Source organism: Sus scrofa, chromosome 8 (genome assembly GCF_000003025.6).
Source record: "Sus scrofa isolate TJ Tabasco breed Duroc chromosome 8, Sscrofa11.1, whole genome shotgun sequence".
Classification (NCBI taxonomy): domain Eukaryota; kingdom Metazoa; phylum Chordata; class Mammalia; order Artiodactyla; family Suidae; genus Sus; species Sus scrofa.
In genome coordinates, this window is record NC_010450.4 from 44,726,819 (window position 1) to 44,741,663 (window position 14,845).

At 39.0% G+C, this 14,845-nt stretch overlaps 1 protein-coding gene across 1 annotated transcript in view; it reads right to left on the reverse strand.

Annotated features, from left to right (window-relative positions):
- Positions 808–14,845, reverse strand: part of CTSO (cathepsin O) — a 37,738-nt gene continuing 23,700 nt past the window's right edge. The window contains exons 7-9 of the mRNA XM_021100531.1: positions 7,900–8,063; positions 7,001–7,093; positions 808–4,405 (exon numbers count right to left, since the gene is read on the reverse strand). Coding sequence (XP_020956190.1) covers positions 4,371–4,405; positions 7,001–7,093; positions 7,900–8,063 — 292 coding nt within the window. The 3' untranslated portion in view covers positions 808–4,370. The remainder of the gene's footprint in view (positions 4,406–7,000; positions 7,094–7,899; positions 8,064–14,845) is intronic.

Genomic DNA, 14,845 nt, shown 5'->3' on the forward strand with positions numbered 1-14,845 from the left:
GTGCTCTTCCAAGCTACCATGCTGGTGGTCTAGGAGACAGAGCCCACCCTTGTGCAGAGCAAATTGGAGGCAGAGAGGAGGAGTCTTTCCAGAAGAAAGGGGAGAAACAGACTCAGCCATGACCTAGTTCACTGGGAACAAAAACTGTTAGACCAAGAGTTCAGATCAGACATGAGCCCCAGTCTTTTTTTTTCTTGCTTGGTCTGGCAATATTTGGTTAAATTTCTGTTACGAGGGGGGAATAAAAAATATTATCAAAGACGTCTGGAATGTACAGAAACCTAGAGTAACCTAGGGTCTATGGCAAGCAGCAAGTTCTTGATGGAATTGAACTATTCTTTGGTCTCAACACAAGTGGTGGTGTTTTTTTTTAAAGGATCATATTGTCTAGATTGTCTCTAAACTACATATAATTCCCTTCACATCCATGGCTTGTGTGTGTGTGTATGTGTAAACATGCACATATATAGTACCTGATGATGGTTAAACTGAAAAATATGGAGACACGTACCATGCTGGCCAATGACTTTTGCTTCGAAATAAGTCAGCAAACTTGAGAGCAAATCCATTTATTAATTATCTACTTTGGTACAAACAACCAGCTTAAGCTCTGGTTTTCTATCTACATGATGATGATGAAATACTTGCCTCATAATCTTTGCTTTTTCTCATGAAGCAATGAAGAAATGTGTTAATGGATGTTCTGTTACCAAGATGCCTTGGAATCTCAAAATAAGTGCTGCTTGTCAAGGCTTATTCTTTTTAATAGACTAAATGATCTGATTTAGCTGCTTTTAATCTATGCCCTTTTTTTTTTTTTGGTGTAACTAAGCTATATAGTTCTAAGAGTTTCTTTTTTTTTTTTCAAATGATGTCAGTAAATCTTAGTGTAAATGTCAAAACCATTTATAATCCCAATGAGTACTTTTGCCTTCATTTAAACTTGCTTCTAGTGCTGATGATCCACTTTAAATAATTCTTAAATGAATCATGAAATCACTGTAAGTCTCCCTAATTGAGTATTCACCTTAAGAGCCCTGTGAAATCACATCCAGGATCATCCTGGTTATTTTCATTATGGCTCCTAATTATTATGTGAATATTTCATTGCTTTCCTCTCAGCCTCACTGAGTGAACTTCAAGCAGATTGTTATGCCTGTAGCAAAGCGTATGCCTACATAGAACAGTAGTTGCTGAGGCTGAGAAGGTAGACAGGCGCTTCTTTGTGAAAGCTCATTTAAAAGAATTGAGATTTATCTTGTAGGTACTGGGAGCCCCTGAATGGTCTAAAGCAGAGGAAAAACATGGTAATGGTGTATATTTAGAAAGGTAAATCCAGCAGACAGAAAAAGATGGATTATTGCAACATCCACCAGGAACAGCTAGCTGGAGGGCCTATTGAGTGAAGAGTTTCAAAGTCCTCAGGTGGCTTCTGGTATGGGGACTGTATTTGAGAACCCTCAGATTAAGGGACATGGGGTTTGGTGGGTTGACTATGGAAAAGTGGAGGTAAGAGATACTAGAGAACATGCATTTAGGAAAAGATAGTAAAAATGGAGAGAAATTAAGAGATGAGTTGCTAAGGTATAGTTTATAATATAATATCTAATATTTCTTTCAATTTTGATTAATTACATAATTTTGGTGCCGTTAATCAAAATAGATACCCTAGGGAGCGCAGGTGTTTTTGCTGTTATTTGTTGGTGGGCTGATTTTGTTTTGTTTTGTTTTGTTTGTTTTTATGGCCGCACTTGCAGCATAAGGAAATTCCCAGGCTAGGAGTCAAATTGGAGCTGCAGCTTCAGGCCTATGCCAAAGCCTCAGCAACACCAGATCTGAGCCACATCTGCAACCTATGCAACAGCTTGTGGCAATGCTGGATCCTTAACCCAATGAATGAAGCCAGTGATCAAACCTGCACCCTCCTAGACATGATGTTGGGTCCCTAACGTGCTGAGCCACAACAGGAACTCTTTTTTTATTATTTATTTATTTTTTTTGAGGAGGGGAAGAAGATGATTTGGACACATTGAGGTAAAGGTGTCTATGGGGAAAAACCAAAATTAAATATATGAATTTGGAGCTGAGAAAACTTTTGTGTGAATGTAAAGCATATTAACACTGTGTTTACAAAATACAGGTCATTCACTTAGGGACAGAGCCTTCTTTTACCCAACGTCAAATAGAGGTTGTTTTATTATAAATGTTATCAGAATCCAGAAGAGCTGGGAAGTATTAACCATTTTGTAATTAAAATAAATTTGTCACTTGTAAAAGAGTATCAGAAAAGCATTTATATTGTACAGAAATGAAAAAAATGAACACAAACTAGAAAAACAATGACATAGTTCCTTTTTGACATAATTGGATCTTTAGAATGCCAACCAAATAAAATAGAAATGTGGTGTTCTGGAACATTAAACTGAGTCAACATGTGTTCTTTTGAAATTGCTTATGGTTGGTGTAAGAAAACAAAATACATTTTGTTCTTGATTTTCTTTTTCTAATAAGGAGATTGATAAATAAGGCCAATAATGAGAGAGAAAAAGGGGATAACCTCAGTTTTTTTGAGTAGTTGTTGCTACCTTTACAGTTTTGCTTTTGTGAAGATAGTCTACCTTGGAAAGCAACCATGGATTTTAGAGAAGAAATATTTCTATATATAGCATTGGATATAATTTTCTTATGTTAACTCTTATAGTACAGTTGTACTTATTTTCAACCAGAAGGCCAGCTTTTATGTTCTGAGGTTCTTACAACCACACATAGTGATGGAGCAAGAGAGAAGATGGGCTTCAGGAAGTAAGACCCAGGGGAAAGGCAAAGGGATGCCCCACACAAAAGTAGGAAAGGAGTCTGGGAAAAATAAGCAGAAAACTGGGAAAACCTTTCAGCTGACACCCCAGATTAATGAGACTGAACTTTAAAAGGGGTGGTGCCTCCAAGTGACAGAGGAATAGACAGGTGAGGTCCTGGTGTCAATAAAGGGTTAGAGACTAGTGGAGCCCAATAAATAGTTATAAAATAGAAATTGAAAGGAAACAATGAGACTTCTTTAGCCAGAGAATCCAGACCTCCAGGAATACTTAGAAGTTTAGAGTCAAGAGTAAGAGAAAGGAGTTCTCATATGGCTCCATGGGTAAGGCTCTGGCATTGTCACTGCAGAGGCTCTGGTTGCTGCGTGGCCAAGGTTCGATCCCTGGCCTGGGAACTTCCACATGCTATGAGCATAGTAAAAAAAAAAAAAAAAAAAAAAAAAAAGCAGTAAGAGAAAGAGTGAGAAGATGTGGGAAGACATAGCGATCCTCAACACAAGGAGAATAAAGGAGGAAATAAAATGTACTATAGAAATCCTATTAGCAGTGAAAATTTCCAAACAACAATTTGTGTTTCAGGCAAGGCTAATTGAGATTTTCTTATCACATAGTTGCCATATTAGTCATTTAATTTCAGTCAGGCTAACTGTTTGCCTTAAAAACTGACTTTGTCTTTTGGATTCTTTCTATACAGCATCTACACAGGTCAAGGGGTAAGCACCATTTTGAGGGCTAAAGCAATTGTCATTTCAAAATTCTTAATAAATCCATCTCAGAGGGCTGAGAACACAGTTGTGAGAGGCACACATGGTTTTAGATTGGCTAATCTTGTACAGAGGGGCAGTTCCAGTAGGTGATTATGTCCCATAGAGGAAAATAAATTCTTATCATTTGTTTCATCCTACTGGACATATGTCATTAAAATAAACAAATAGCAAATAAAAACAATAATAAAACAAAACCAGATAATAACCCCTTCAGAGTGAAAGAGACCTAAAACTTGTCCTGATCTGATCTTCCTCCTATTAGGAAACAGTTCCACAGACTTCCTCCCAGGCCCTGGAACTGGTGTTCTTCCCACTGATTTCGGTTGTCTATCTCTCTATAAGAACAGTTTGCCAAGAGGGAGGGTGTGGGATGGACTTGGAGTTTGGAGTTAGTAGATGCAAACTATTGCATTTGGAGTGGATAAGCAATGAGGTTCTGCTATATATCACAGGGAACTATATCTAGTCACTTATGATGGAAAATGATACAGGATGATGTGAGAAAAAGAATGTGTGTGTTTGTGTGTAGGTATATATATACATATATTTGACTGGGTCACTTGGTTGTTCTGCAGAAATTGCCAGAACACTGTAAATCAACTATAATAATAATAAAAAAAGATCTTCAAAAAAAAAAAAAGAAGAGTGTATTCTACAACTTAGTTTAAACACTACCAGGCCCTAGAACACTTTGCCAAAGACTAAAGGTACAAAATGCCAAGAATGAAGTATTACATCTCATTATAAATCTTCAGTTTTGCAGCTGTCTCTTGCTCCATCCAACACATCACACAAATACAGCTGACACAGAATCTGCAATACCTAAGAAAAAAAGAAATTATCAATATTACATCATTTTCTCTCTAATATGCCTTTTAAGGAGTAAATTAAAACAGTTTTCACTGGGAAACAACATACTAGGTTACACAGTTTACAGCTAGCTACCTGTCAGTATAAACACAGCAACCTCAAAAGCAGATATGAGAAGAGGTGCCTAATATTTCTGTTTTAAAAAACTATGATACAATGACTTATTAATTGAACAGGTGAATGTATCTGAAATCTGTATCAAACTCATACATCTTGCTTAGAGTCAATTAAAAATTGATTATTGTTATTTATTAGAACATAATTTATCAGATTATTTTAAATACAACTGAAACTTTTTTTTGTCTTTTGTCTTTTTAGGGCCACACCCGCTGCATATGGAGGTTCCCACACTAGGGGTTGAATTGGAGCTGTAGCTACCGGCCTATACCACAGCCACAGCAATGCAGCATCTGAGCTGTGTCTGTGACTTACACCACAGTTCACAGCAATGCCAGATCTTTAACCCACTGAGCAAGACCAAGGATCGAACCTGTGTTCTTATGGATAATAGTCGGGTTCGTTAATCATTGAGCCAGGATGGGAACTCCCCACAACTGAAATTTTAATCTCAAGCTCTAAGAAAGTTTCAATAAATCATACGTGTGGTATGAGAACACAGATGGCAGCAGCATGGCGAAAGTGATTAAAGATCCGATTTGAAGTTTGGATTTCTCTGTGACCAGCTGAGTCTCTGAAATCTCTTGGGTCCTCGGACTGCTACCTGTCTTCTGCCATTGTTCATAACAGTAGTGTGATCATCGTCAGGAATTTAACTTTCAGGAAATGCTTTCAGAAAGGATTTGGATTCCTGTGTGATTACTAACCAGGAAGGCCTTGGAGACTTCGATTGGGCAATGGGTAGAGAGGAGAGATGATCTCAACTCACCCTCTGTAGCTGAGGGCTGGGGAATAAGTGGGGGTGGGGATACAGAGTCATGGTCCAGGCAAAGATGAACCAGTGTCTAAATTGTGTTCCTGTGATGCCTCCTGCCAGAGCTTTGAACGGAGCTGCCCCCCTCAGCCCAGATCCAGACCCCAGACTTTACAGTGAAATAAAGTGTGGTCGTAGCAGGGTTTCCCAGGATGGAAATAGCAATTCACCCACAATAAGACCCAGGGAAGCTGGGATGTGGAGGCCTGACTGGGCAGCTGGTGCTTTGGCTGAAAGGCTTCCGTGATTGTGACTCTTTTCAATAAGTCATTTAAGAAAAATGTTTTACGGAGGTGATTAATTTCCTGGATTCCGCTTCATGGAACGATTGAGCAGTTGTCACTAGACTGAATCAAAACATAAATCCTCAAATTTTTCCGTAATTTTTTTTAATCAGAAATATCACGTGAAGTTCCTACTGTGGCTCAGTGGGTTAAGAACCTAACATAGTGTCTGTGAGGATGTGGGTTCCATCCTTGGCTTTGCTCAGTGGGTTAAGGATCTGACATTGCGGCAAGCTGCAGCATAGGTCACAAATGTGGTTTGGATCTTGTGCTGCTGTGTGTGGTGTAGGCCTGCAGCTACAGTTCCTATTGGACCCCTGGCCCAGGAACTTCCATATGCCACAGATGTGACGATAAAAACAAAAAAGAAAAAACATCACAATCTGGGGTGTTCTACAATTTTTAAAATGTGTTTTTGTTACAACTAATCATTCATAATACTGTTTTGGTCCAACTTGATTTGGAAAATATGCTGATTTTCTAGATCAAAAGTTTTAGAATGGAGTTTGAATACAAGTATAACATGTATAAAAATGTATAAAAACCTTGTATAAAATATTTAGAGCTCTTTTAATTTGTTTTGTTTTGTTTTTTTCCCTTTTTTGGCTGCACCCCCAGATTCTTAAACCACTTCAAGGGGCTGAGGATCAAATTGACAACAGAGATAAACTGGCAACAGAGACAAGCCATTGCAACACAGTGGGAACACCTAGTTTGTTGTTTCAAGGTATGTTGTCTCACTGAAAAAAAAAATGCATCCTTATTGAATAAAAAAGAGCATGTTTGTTATTTGCGTAAGCCTCTCAATTCCAGTGAGTGCTTGGCTAGAGTTTTGTAGTTGACATGGGGCATATGAAATCAGAAACAATTCTAACGCTCAGATTTTTACCCACTATGTTACAAAGAATAAGTCATCCTTTTGTTACTAGAATAGGTATTATAATATATAAAATAATAGAAAGTCATACAGTTATAAAAAGCAAATTTGGAACTAGCAGACATTTTTGGAGAAATTCAACTTCTTGAGTGTTTTTCTGGTTTTAGAACTAGTAACTTTGGTAAATTATTAATGTATCTTATAATGTTTTGCTCATTATATTCGTTTTACTATACTCCTTTTTCTTTTTAAAACATGAATGTGTACAGTAATATCTATTTAAAAAATATTATTATTTTTTTATCGATTGCTTAAAGGATTGCAATTATTACTGTAAGAGTGATCTGAGTACCCTGGCTACCCAGTATGGACTAGAGAGGTTTATAATATTAATATATTCATAGTCTCTTCCTCGACATTTAACCTGGAGTGTTAAATATAAATTCATAACTTACCACAAATATTACCTCCCATTTTAACAAGGGCATAACCGTCAATGCCCCATGCACTTCCCCAGGAGTTCCGCACAATCCAGTATGGGGTACTTCCTGCAAAACATAAAAGGACAACAGACCTTGAAAAATGTATCTGTGGTGAAAGAATGTTTTTTTAAAGCTCAGTTCTTGAAAAGTACAGTGGCTCTAAGAAAAAGATTAAAAATGTAAGGTAATGATAATAAACCAGTTAAGTAAACTTGAACTGCACTAGTGTCACACACATAATAGAAATATGTTTGACTTCATCTCCCTTAATACAGTTTCTACAGAAAATGAAAACACACACACACACACATTTCCAGGGAATTCAAAAAAGGAGGAAAGAATTGTTAGATAAGTATAATAAAATAATTAGTAGTTCCCTAAACATTCCAGATGGAGAATGCATATTATTTACATCAAGAATTTAGTGTCATTTTGGGAATTCCCATCATGGCTCAGCAGCAATGAATCCAACAAGTATCCATGAGGATGCAGGTTCGATTCCTGGCCTCGCTCAGTGGGTTAAGGATCCAACATTGCCGTGAGCTGTAGTGTAGGTCACAGACACAGCTGGGATCCCGCAGCTGTGTAGGCCGGCAGTTGTAGCTCCAATTCGACCCCTAGTCTGGGAACTTCCATTTGCCATGGGTACAGCCCCAAAAAGCAAAATAAATAAATAAGAATTTAGTGTCATTTTAACAAGGCATCTACCAAAATGGACAGGGAGTGTATACCTGAAGTTTAGTGAAAATTTGTGAAGGTCATGAGGACTTAGGTATAATAGGACCACGTTTCAGTATTAAAAGGATGGCAATCATTTATCCAGCTGGAGTTCAAGCTGGGAAGTCAATCAGTCAATTCTTATCAGCACTTACCTGTTTTATCAAAGCCAGTTACTAGAACAGCATGATTTGCTTCTCCACTTGAGCAATGATGCTGTATAATGCCTCCCAGGTAATCCTGCCAGCTCACTGCATCCACTATCACTATCAGAGGGCCTAAGGTAAGAAGTGTCTTTGCCATTTCATCTTCTTGGCCACTACCGAAGGAAGAAATATTTGGTTAAGAAATTTAAAAATAAAAGCATTTGATAAAGTGATCTAGTGATCTATTTAATCTGTATACATTTAAAGGTAGGTTTGATTACAATTATAGAAGACTTAAGTGATGAAACCTAAAAAAAAGTCTAGAAGATTGGACGTCCAGAACACTATGGGATTCCAGGACCCCAGGAACCCAGCCTCTTCTTATTGGAAGTTTCTATTCCAGAGGTCAATCAGTGGCCCAAGAGGGCTGCTGGAGCTCCAGGCATTTAACACCTATTTCAGACAACAGGAAGTAGAAAGGGGAAGTGCTACTATCAGGTTGAGATCCCAGATGTAGTCACATATTCTGTACATATCTGCATGGGTCTCATCGACTAGAACTCAGTCATATGACCAAGTCTAGCATCAAGGAAGATGGGAAATGAAATTTTGTAGCCAGCTGGCAAAGTACCCAACTAAACTATGGGGAATCTTAAAATAAGGAAAGTGGAAAGCCTGATGGGTGGAGATATCTTGTCATCTCTGCCACACTAGGTAAGAGTCAAGAGACCAGCCAACTTATGTCATTGAACATAAGATAAAGAAATTAGAGGAATTCAGGGGATTAATATCCAAAATTTATAAACACCTTCTGCAGCTCCATACCAAAAAAACAAACAACCCCATCCAAAAATGGGCAGAAGATCTAAACAGACAATTCCTCAAAGAAGACATACAGATGGCCAAGAAACACATGAAAAGATGTTCAGTGTCACTCATTATTAGAGAAATGCAAATCAAAACCACTAGGAGGTACCACCTTACACCAGCCAGAATGGCCATCATCCAAAAGTCTACAAACAATAAGTGCTGGAGAGGGTGTGGAGAGAAAGGAACCCTAGTACACTGTTGGTGGGATTGTAAATTGGTGCAACCACTGTGGAAAACATTATGGACATTCCTCAGAAAACTAAACATAGAACTACTATTTGATCCAGCAATCCCACTCCTGGGCATCTATCCAGAGAAAACCACGACTCGCAAAGACACATGTACTCCAATGTTCATTGCAGCACTATTTACAATAGCTAAGACATGGAAACAACCTAAATGTCCATTGACAGAGGAATGGATCCAGAAGATGTGGTACATATACAAAATGGAATATTACTCAGCCATCAAAAAGGACGAAATACCAGCATTTTTAGCAACATGGATGGACCTAGAAACTATCATGCTACGTGAAGTCAGCCATACAATGAGACACCAACATCAAATGCTTTCACTGACATGTGGAGTCTGAAAAAAGGGCAGACAGAACTTCTTTGCAGAACAGATGCTGACTCACAGACATTGAAAAACTTATGATCTCCGAGGGAGACAGTTTGGGGGGTGGGGGAATGTGCTTGGGCTGTGGGATGGAAATCTGTGAAATCAGATTGTTATGATCATTATACAACTACAGATGTGATAAATTCATTTCAGTAATAAAAAAAAAGAAAAAAAAAAAAAAAGAAATTAGAGGAATTCACCTGAATGTGGTGAATACAGTTACAGGGAAGGAGAATTGTTAAGAGCCAGGAGAACTAGGATGGGATGGTGAAGATGGTGAGACAGATTTACTGCTTCCCCACATGGACTTGTGTTGAAAAAGTCTAATATGACAAAACAGTCAGCCTTCATGGATCTTAAAAGGCCGTGATTAAACCATTAATTTACATTTTTAAAGGTCAGCTTTGTGGGTGCAGGACACTGAAATCAAGCTGCTGATATTTCAGGCCATTAAGATAGCATTTGCTAGTTTATTGCTGCAGCAAACCATGGTGAATTAGTGCCTTGAACAAGTAAATAAGCCATCATCATGCCAGCTGGAGATCAGTTTCTATCAAGGGGATATTCTATGCACAGATGAGGAAAATACATGAGTGACCAATAGTGGAATTTATTGAAATAGAAATTACACATTCATTCTAAAGGTTTATTCATGTTACCTGCTAACATGAAGATCTGTTTTTTTTTTTTAGATTTCTATAAGCAGGCATCTCTAATTTTTGCTATTATAATAATAGTTGGTATTCAGTAAGACTACCTAAAATGGCAAAATGATAAAGTTCTGAGAAAAGCACCATGGTAGGGTGTGAGCTTTGAGGTAACACATAGCTGGGTTCAAATTCCAGCTGTATACCACTATTACTCATCCACTCTGCAGAATCAACGTAAGAATGAAATTATAGGTATAGATTTTGTAGTATGTCTAACACATCCATTATACTCTAGGTTTGCAATAAACCTGGTTTCCTTCCCTCATTTCTAAGTTATGTAATAAATTGATAGTTTTGTTCAGGATAGGTTTTATTGTACAATGTATATTCTATTTTATTCAATTTGAGGGACTGCTTTGTAATCCCACTATGGCCAATATGATAATCTCTGTATTAACCAGGACACAACTGGCTCCACCTTTTAAAGATAACAAAAGATACACAGTAAATACTGGAAAGCAAAGATCAAGTTACAGGGAAGGTGTGAGGAAAGTAGAAAGATGAAGAAAGAGAGAAGCTTTTCAGAATGCAGAGGGTAGTTAACTCTGTGGGTGACAATTTAGTAATAATCTCTGCTTTGAGGCAGGACTAGGGAAAAGATTTCACAGTTGTTGAAAAATATGAAATAGGAGGGCATGCCATGGTCAAGGCCAGCCAAGAACGGCTCCATTTGGCTCCAGAACTGACTGGCATTGTCACTTGTTTTTCAGAAGAGTGTGGGCTTCAAGAAAGTTAAAATATACTCCAAACAGTATCCTTATTTCCATCTTTTTTTCTTTAGGGCTGCACCTGTGGCATATGAAAGTTCCCAGAGCTAGGGTTGAATTGGAGCTGCAGCTGCAGGCCTACACCACAGCCACAGCAATGCCAGATCTGAGCTGCATCTGCAAACTACACCATAACTTGTAGCAATGCTACGGTGAGGCCAGGGATGGAACCCGCATCCTCTCAGACACTATGTCGGGTTCCTAACCGGCTGAGCTACAATGGGAACTTCTTTATTTCCATTTTTTTTTTTTTAGCCCAATACAGAACTACTATCAAAATGTATGTTATACATAATGGCTATAATATCAAAGCTTGTTGCGGGAACTTACTATTAATTTCACATCAGTAAGATATAAACATTGCAGTTTTTGAAGAATTCCCTAAACTCTACTGTCATCAAGATGTGGTGACTAAGGTGAGTCTTATCTGTTACCGACCCCTGATGAGCATTTAAATTTGTATCTCATTTTCCCTAGAATTCAGTGTGTTATATTGTATCTTAGTTTTTCAGTCCATTGTTATATGTAGTAGGTTTTTTCCCTTCTTGTTTATTTACATGGTCTTCCTCATATCCTAGTTTGATTTCTGAAGTTTTTCCTGGGGTCTGATGAGCAAAAATGTGGGATAAAGACTAGGTATGAGTGATCATTTTGCTTGAAGACTACATTATGCTTTTATGATTCAATGGATTTTTTTTTTAGATCTTTTATGATTCTGCACAAGATTTTATTTTATTTATTTTATTTTTTTTTATTATTTTTTTTTTTGCTATTTCTTGGGCCGCTCCTGCGGCATATGGCGGTTCCCAGGCCTAGGGGTCTAATCGGAGCTGTGGCCGCCAGCCTACACCAGAGCCACAGCAACGCAGGATCCAAGCCGCGTCTGCAACCTACACCACAGCTCACGGCAATGCCGGATCGTTAACCCACTGAGCAAGGGCAGGGACCGAACCCGCAACCTCATGGTTCCCAGTCGGATTCGTTAACCACTGCGCCACGACGGGAACTCCTTTTATTTTTTTTATTTTTTATTTTTTGACAAGATTTTATGAAAGTTTTGGCTGATAGCTTTGCCCGGGGTTGATGTTGCCAAAGAATAATAAAAACCTAAGAGCTCATGACCTTAAAAACAGAGGTCAGGGATAAAGTATGACTTTCAGAGTTGGACAGATTACGCATTCTCATCTGGCCCTAGAGTTTTCTATCTATGTGACCTTCTCTGAGGCTCAGGTACTTCAGGTGGAAGTGATAATATTCAAGTACCAGGATCTTGGTCCAGTGTCTGGTTATACCAGATGTTAGACGGATCTGCCCACATCCTCTGGCCTTGACCTCTGCAGTGCAGTCAACCAGAGTCCCACAAGGAGACTCTCAGCTGTTTGTCCGAGGCTCCTCTCTCTTAAAGGGCGAGGGAATCAAGCCCATTCTTCACCTCTGCTCCATTTGCACCTTCAGCTAATAAATCATGGAAGTGAAGAGTGCCTGAGGGGGAGAAGCCTGAAGTGAACTGTCTACCTTGTTCCCCAGGGGTCCCCAGGACCAAGGGCCAAGTGACCCTTAGTAGGAATTTGCTTCCCAAAGACATGCGGCTCTCTGGTGTGTCTCATTCCCTACACCCCTCCCAGGGCTTCCCAGATCACTTCCTATACTTCCCAAACCAACCTAATATACCCTGTTCCCGTCTTGAACTTTCCCATCTCCAGTCATGCCGAATTCTTTCTTTGAGTGTTTTCAGGGCAAAAATCCTGGAGCACTCCTTGACACTCTCTTCTCGTATCCTCACAAAAAAAAAAAAAAAATCCCTCAATATACCTGTGGAGCTTTATTCTGCATCTCATCATCTAAGACCAGTCTTCTAAGACTCTGCTCTAAGGGAACTACATGACCCAAGGCCCTTTATCACCTCGTAACCTGTCAGTCTTATTCTCTCCATGAGAGCCCACACTGGCTTTCTTACTGTCCTTTAAATATGCCAGAACTGTTTCTGTCTCAGGGTCTTTGCACATACGGTTCCTGCTGCTATTTCCCTCCCACTCGAATGTCACCTCCTCAGGGAACCCTCCTTGGCCTCCCTTTCTGAGACTGTACACTTTCCCCTCCCCTCAATGTTTCCTTTTCACCTCACTGCGATTCTGTTCTCTTTAAAAGCTAATACATCTCACAGACTAGGCACAATTTTGTTTGCTTTATTGCTGTCTCTATCACTAAGCTATAGTCCTGAGGGCAGGCTTTTTATCTGTTTTGTTTACTACCAAATCCCCAGAACCTAAAACAGGGTTCCATAAATATCTGAATCAATGAGTAAATCCAAAGAAAGTCTTCTTGCAGAGTCTAACACAGCTTGGCGCTGTGTTCTCAGGGAGTTTGGTGTTCAGCATAACATGGGGATTTTTAAAGGAACCTTCTCTCTTCTAATCCAAGGGTTGATGAATCCCTCTTAAGCCCCAATGCATTGACCTTCACCTTGTCTCTCAGTCTGTCTGTCTGTCTCTCTTCCTCACTCACTGTTTCTGTCTACCACAGACTAATGCTTATTATTCTTTTGTTTCTCCATCACTTTTTCAATCTGCTGCTCATGCTGCTACTCCCTGAGCCCCTTCTAAGGACCTTTTGAAGATGTAGTTCCTTCTCATGCATGGGTTTCACTTAGACCCTCCAGGATCTGACAGCTTATTGAGAATCACTAGAAAGTGAGAACATTTTAGAAAGTGCATGACTTTTCCTTTCATTTTTTTTTTTTTTATTTTCCCACTGTACAGCAAGGGGGTCAGGTTATCCTTACATGTATACATTACAATTACATTTTTTCCCTCACCCTTTGTTCTGTTGCAACATGAGTATCTAGACATAGTTCTCAATGCTATTCAGCAGGATCTCCTTGTAAATCTATTCTAAGTTGTATGACTTTTCCTCTCAAAGGTGGTGTGGAGCAATGTGCCCAGTGACCATGAGTGTTTTATCACATGCCCTGTGCACCCTGCCCTCTGGGAAACTCATGCTGCCGGCTGCAGAGTTCTGCCTCCCTGGGAGCCTCTACTGCAGACCATCACTGAAGGGACCATTACTCTGTCCTCGGACACATGGATGCTGATGTATAGGGGTTTCATTTTGCTCAAGGCTCCAATTTCATCCTTAATTTCTTTCAAATCCCATGGGGACACATCATCTAGACAAAGAGATTCTTTTATATTCAATAAGTTTTAGGGCAGTGTGTCACCTTAGCTGAATTTAATGTAACATTTTTCTGTTTTCTCTGTTTCAAAAGACTGCAAATCTGCCTTCATATTAAAATAAAAAGAAAAAACGAAGCCAGGAGTTGGATGACTCTCCTTCTGTCCTTGTCACTCCTGAACACTTATTTGCATTAAATCAAGTAGCCATAGTGGTTCTCCATCCAGCTTTGAGTTTTCCAGGTGTTTTAGAAGACTTTTTGAATGATTCTTTTCCCCTAAACCTGCCCAGAGTTATCATGTCCTTCAAGTTCCAACTCAAGTCCTCTTCCTCAACCTATTCTTAGCCACCCCTGCAGCCCACCGCACCTATAGGATGGGCCGTGTCACCTATTACCTCTTAATATACTCTGCCTACTGGAACTTGCTATGCAAACTTCAGGTCATGTTTTCTTACAGTTGATTACTTAAAACATGCAAGGGACAGAGAGGATGTTAAAAATTCTTCTAGGTGAACAGAATGCTTGACATGAGCTGGAAGGTCTACACAAAGCATTTTTTTTTAATTGATTCAACAGTAAGACCAAAATGCATAGGTAAGGATAATTGTGACACTTAAACTTGGTAAGAGGGGCTATCCATTATACCTTCAACTGGTTTTAAATGTGTTAAGTGCATTATTTCTATTTGTAATGACACAGGGAAGATTAAGGAGATATTTCAGAAAAAACATCCACAGAACTCCATGGCAATTGCCAATTAAGTCTCTAGTTTTTACTTAAAAGTATGTACTGATCCTATCAATCAAGTTATTAAC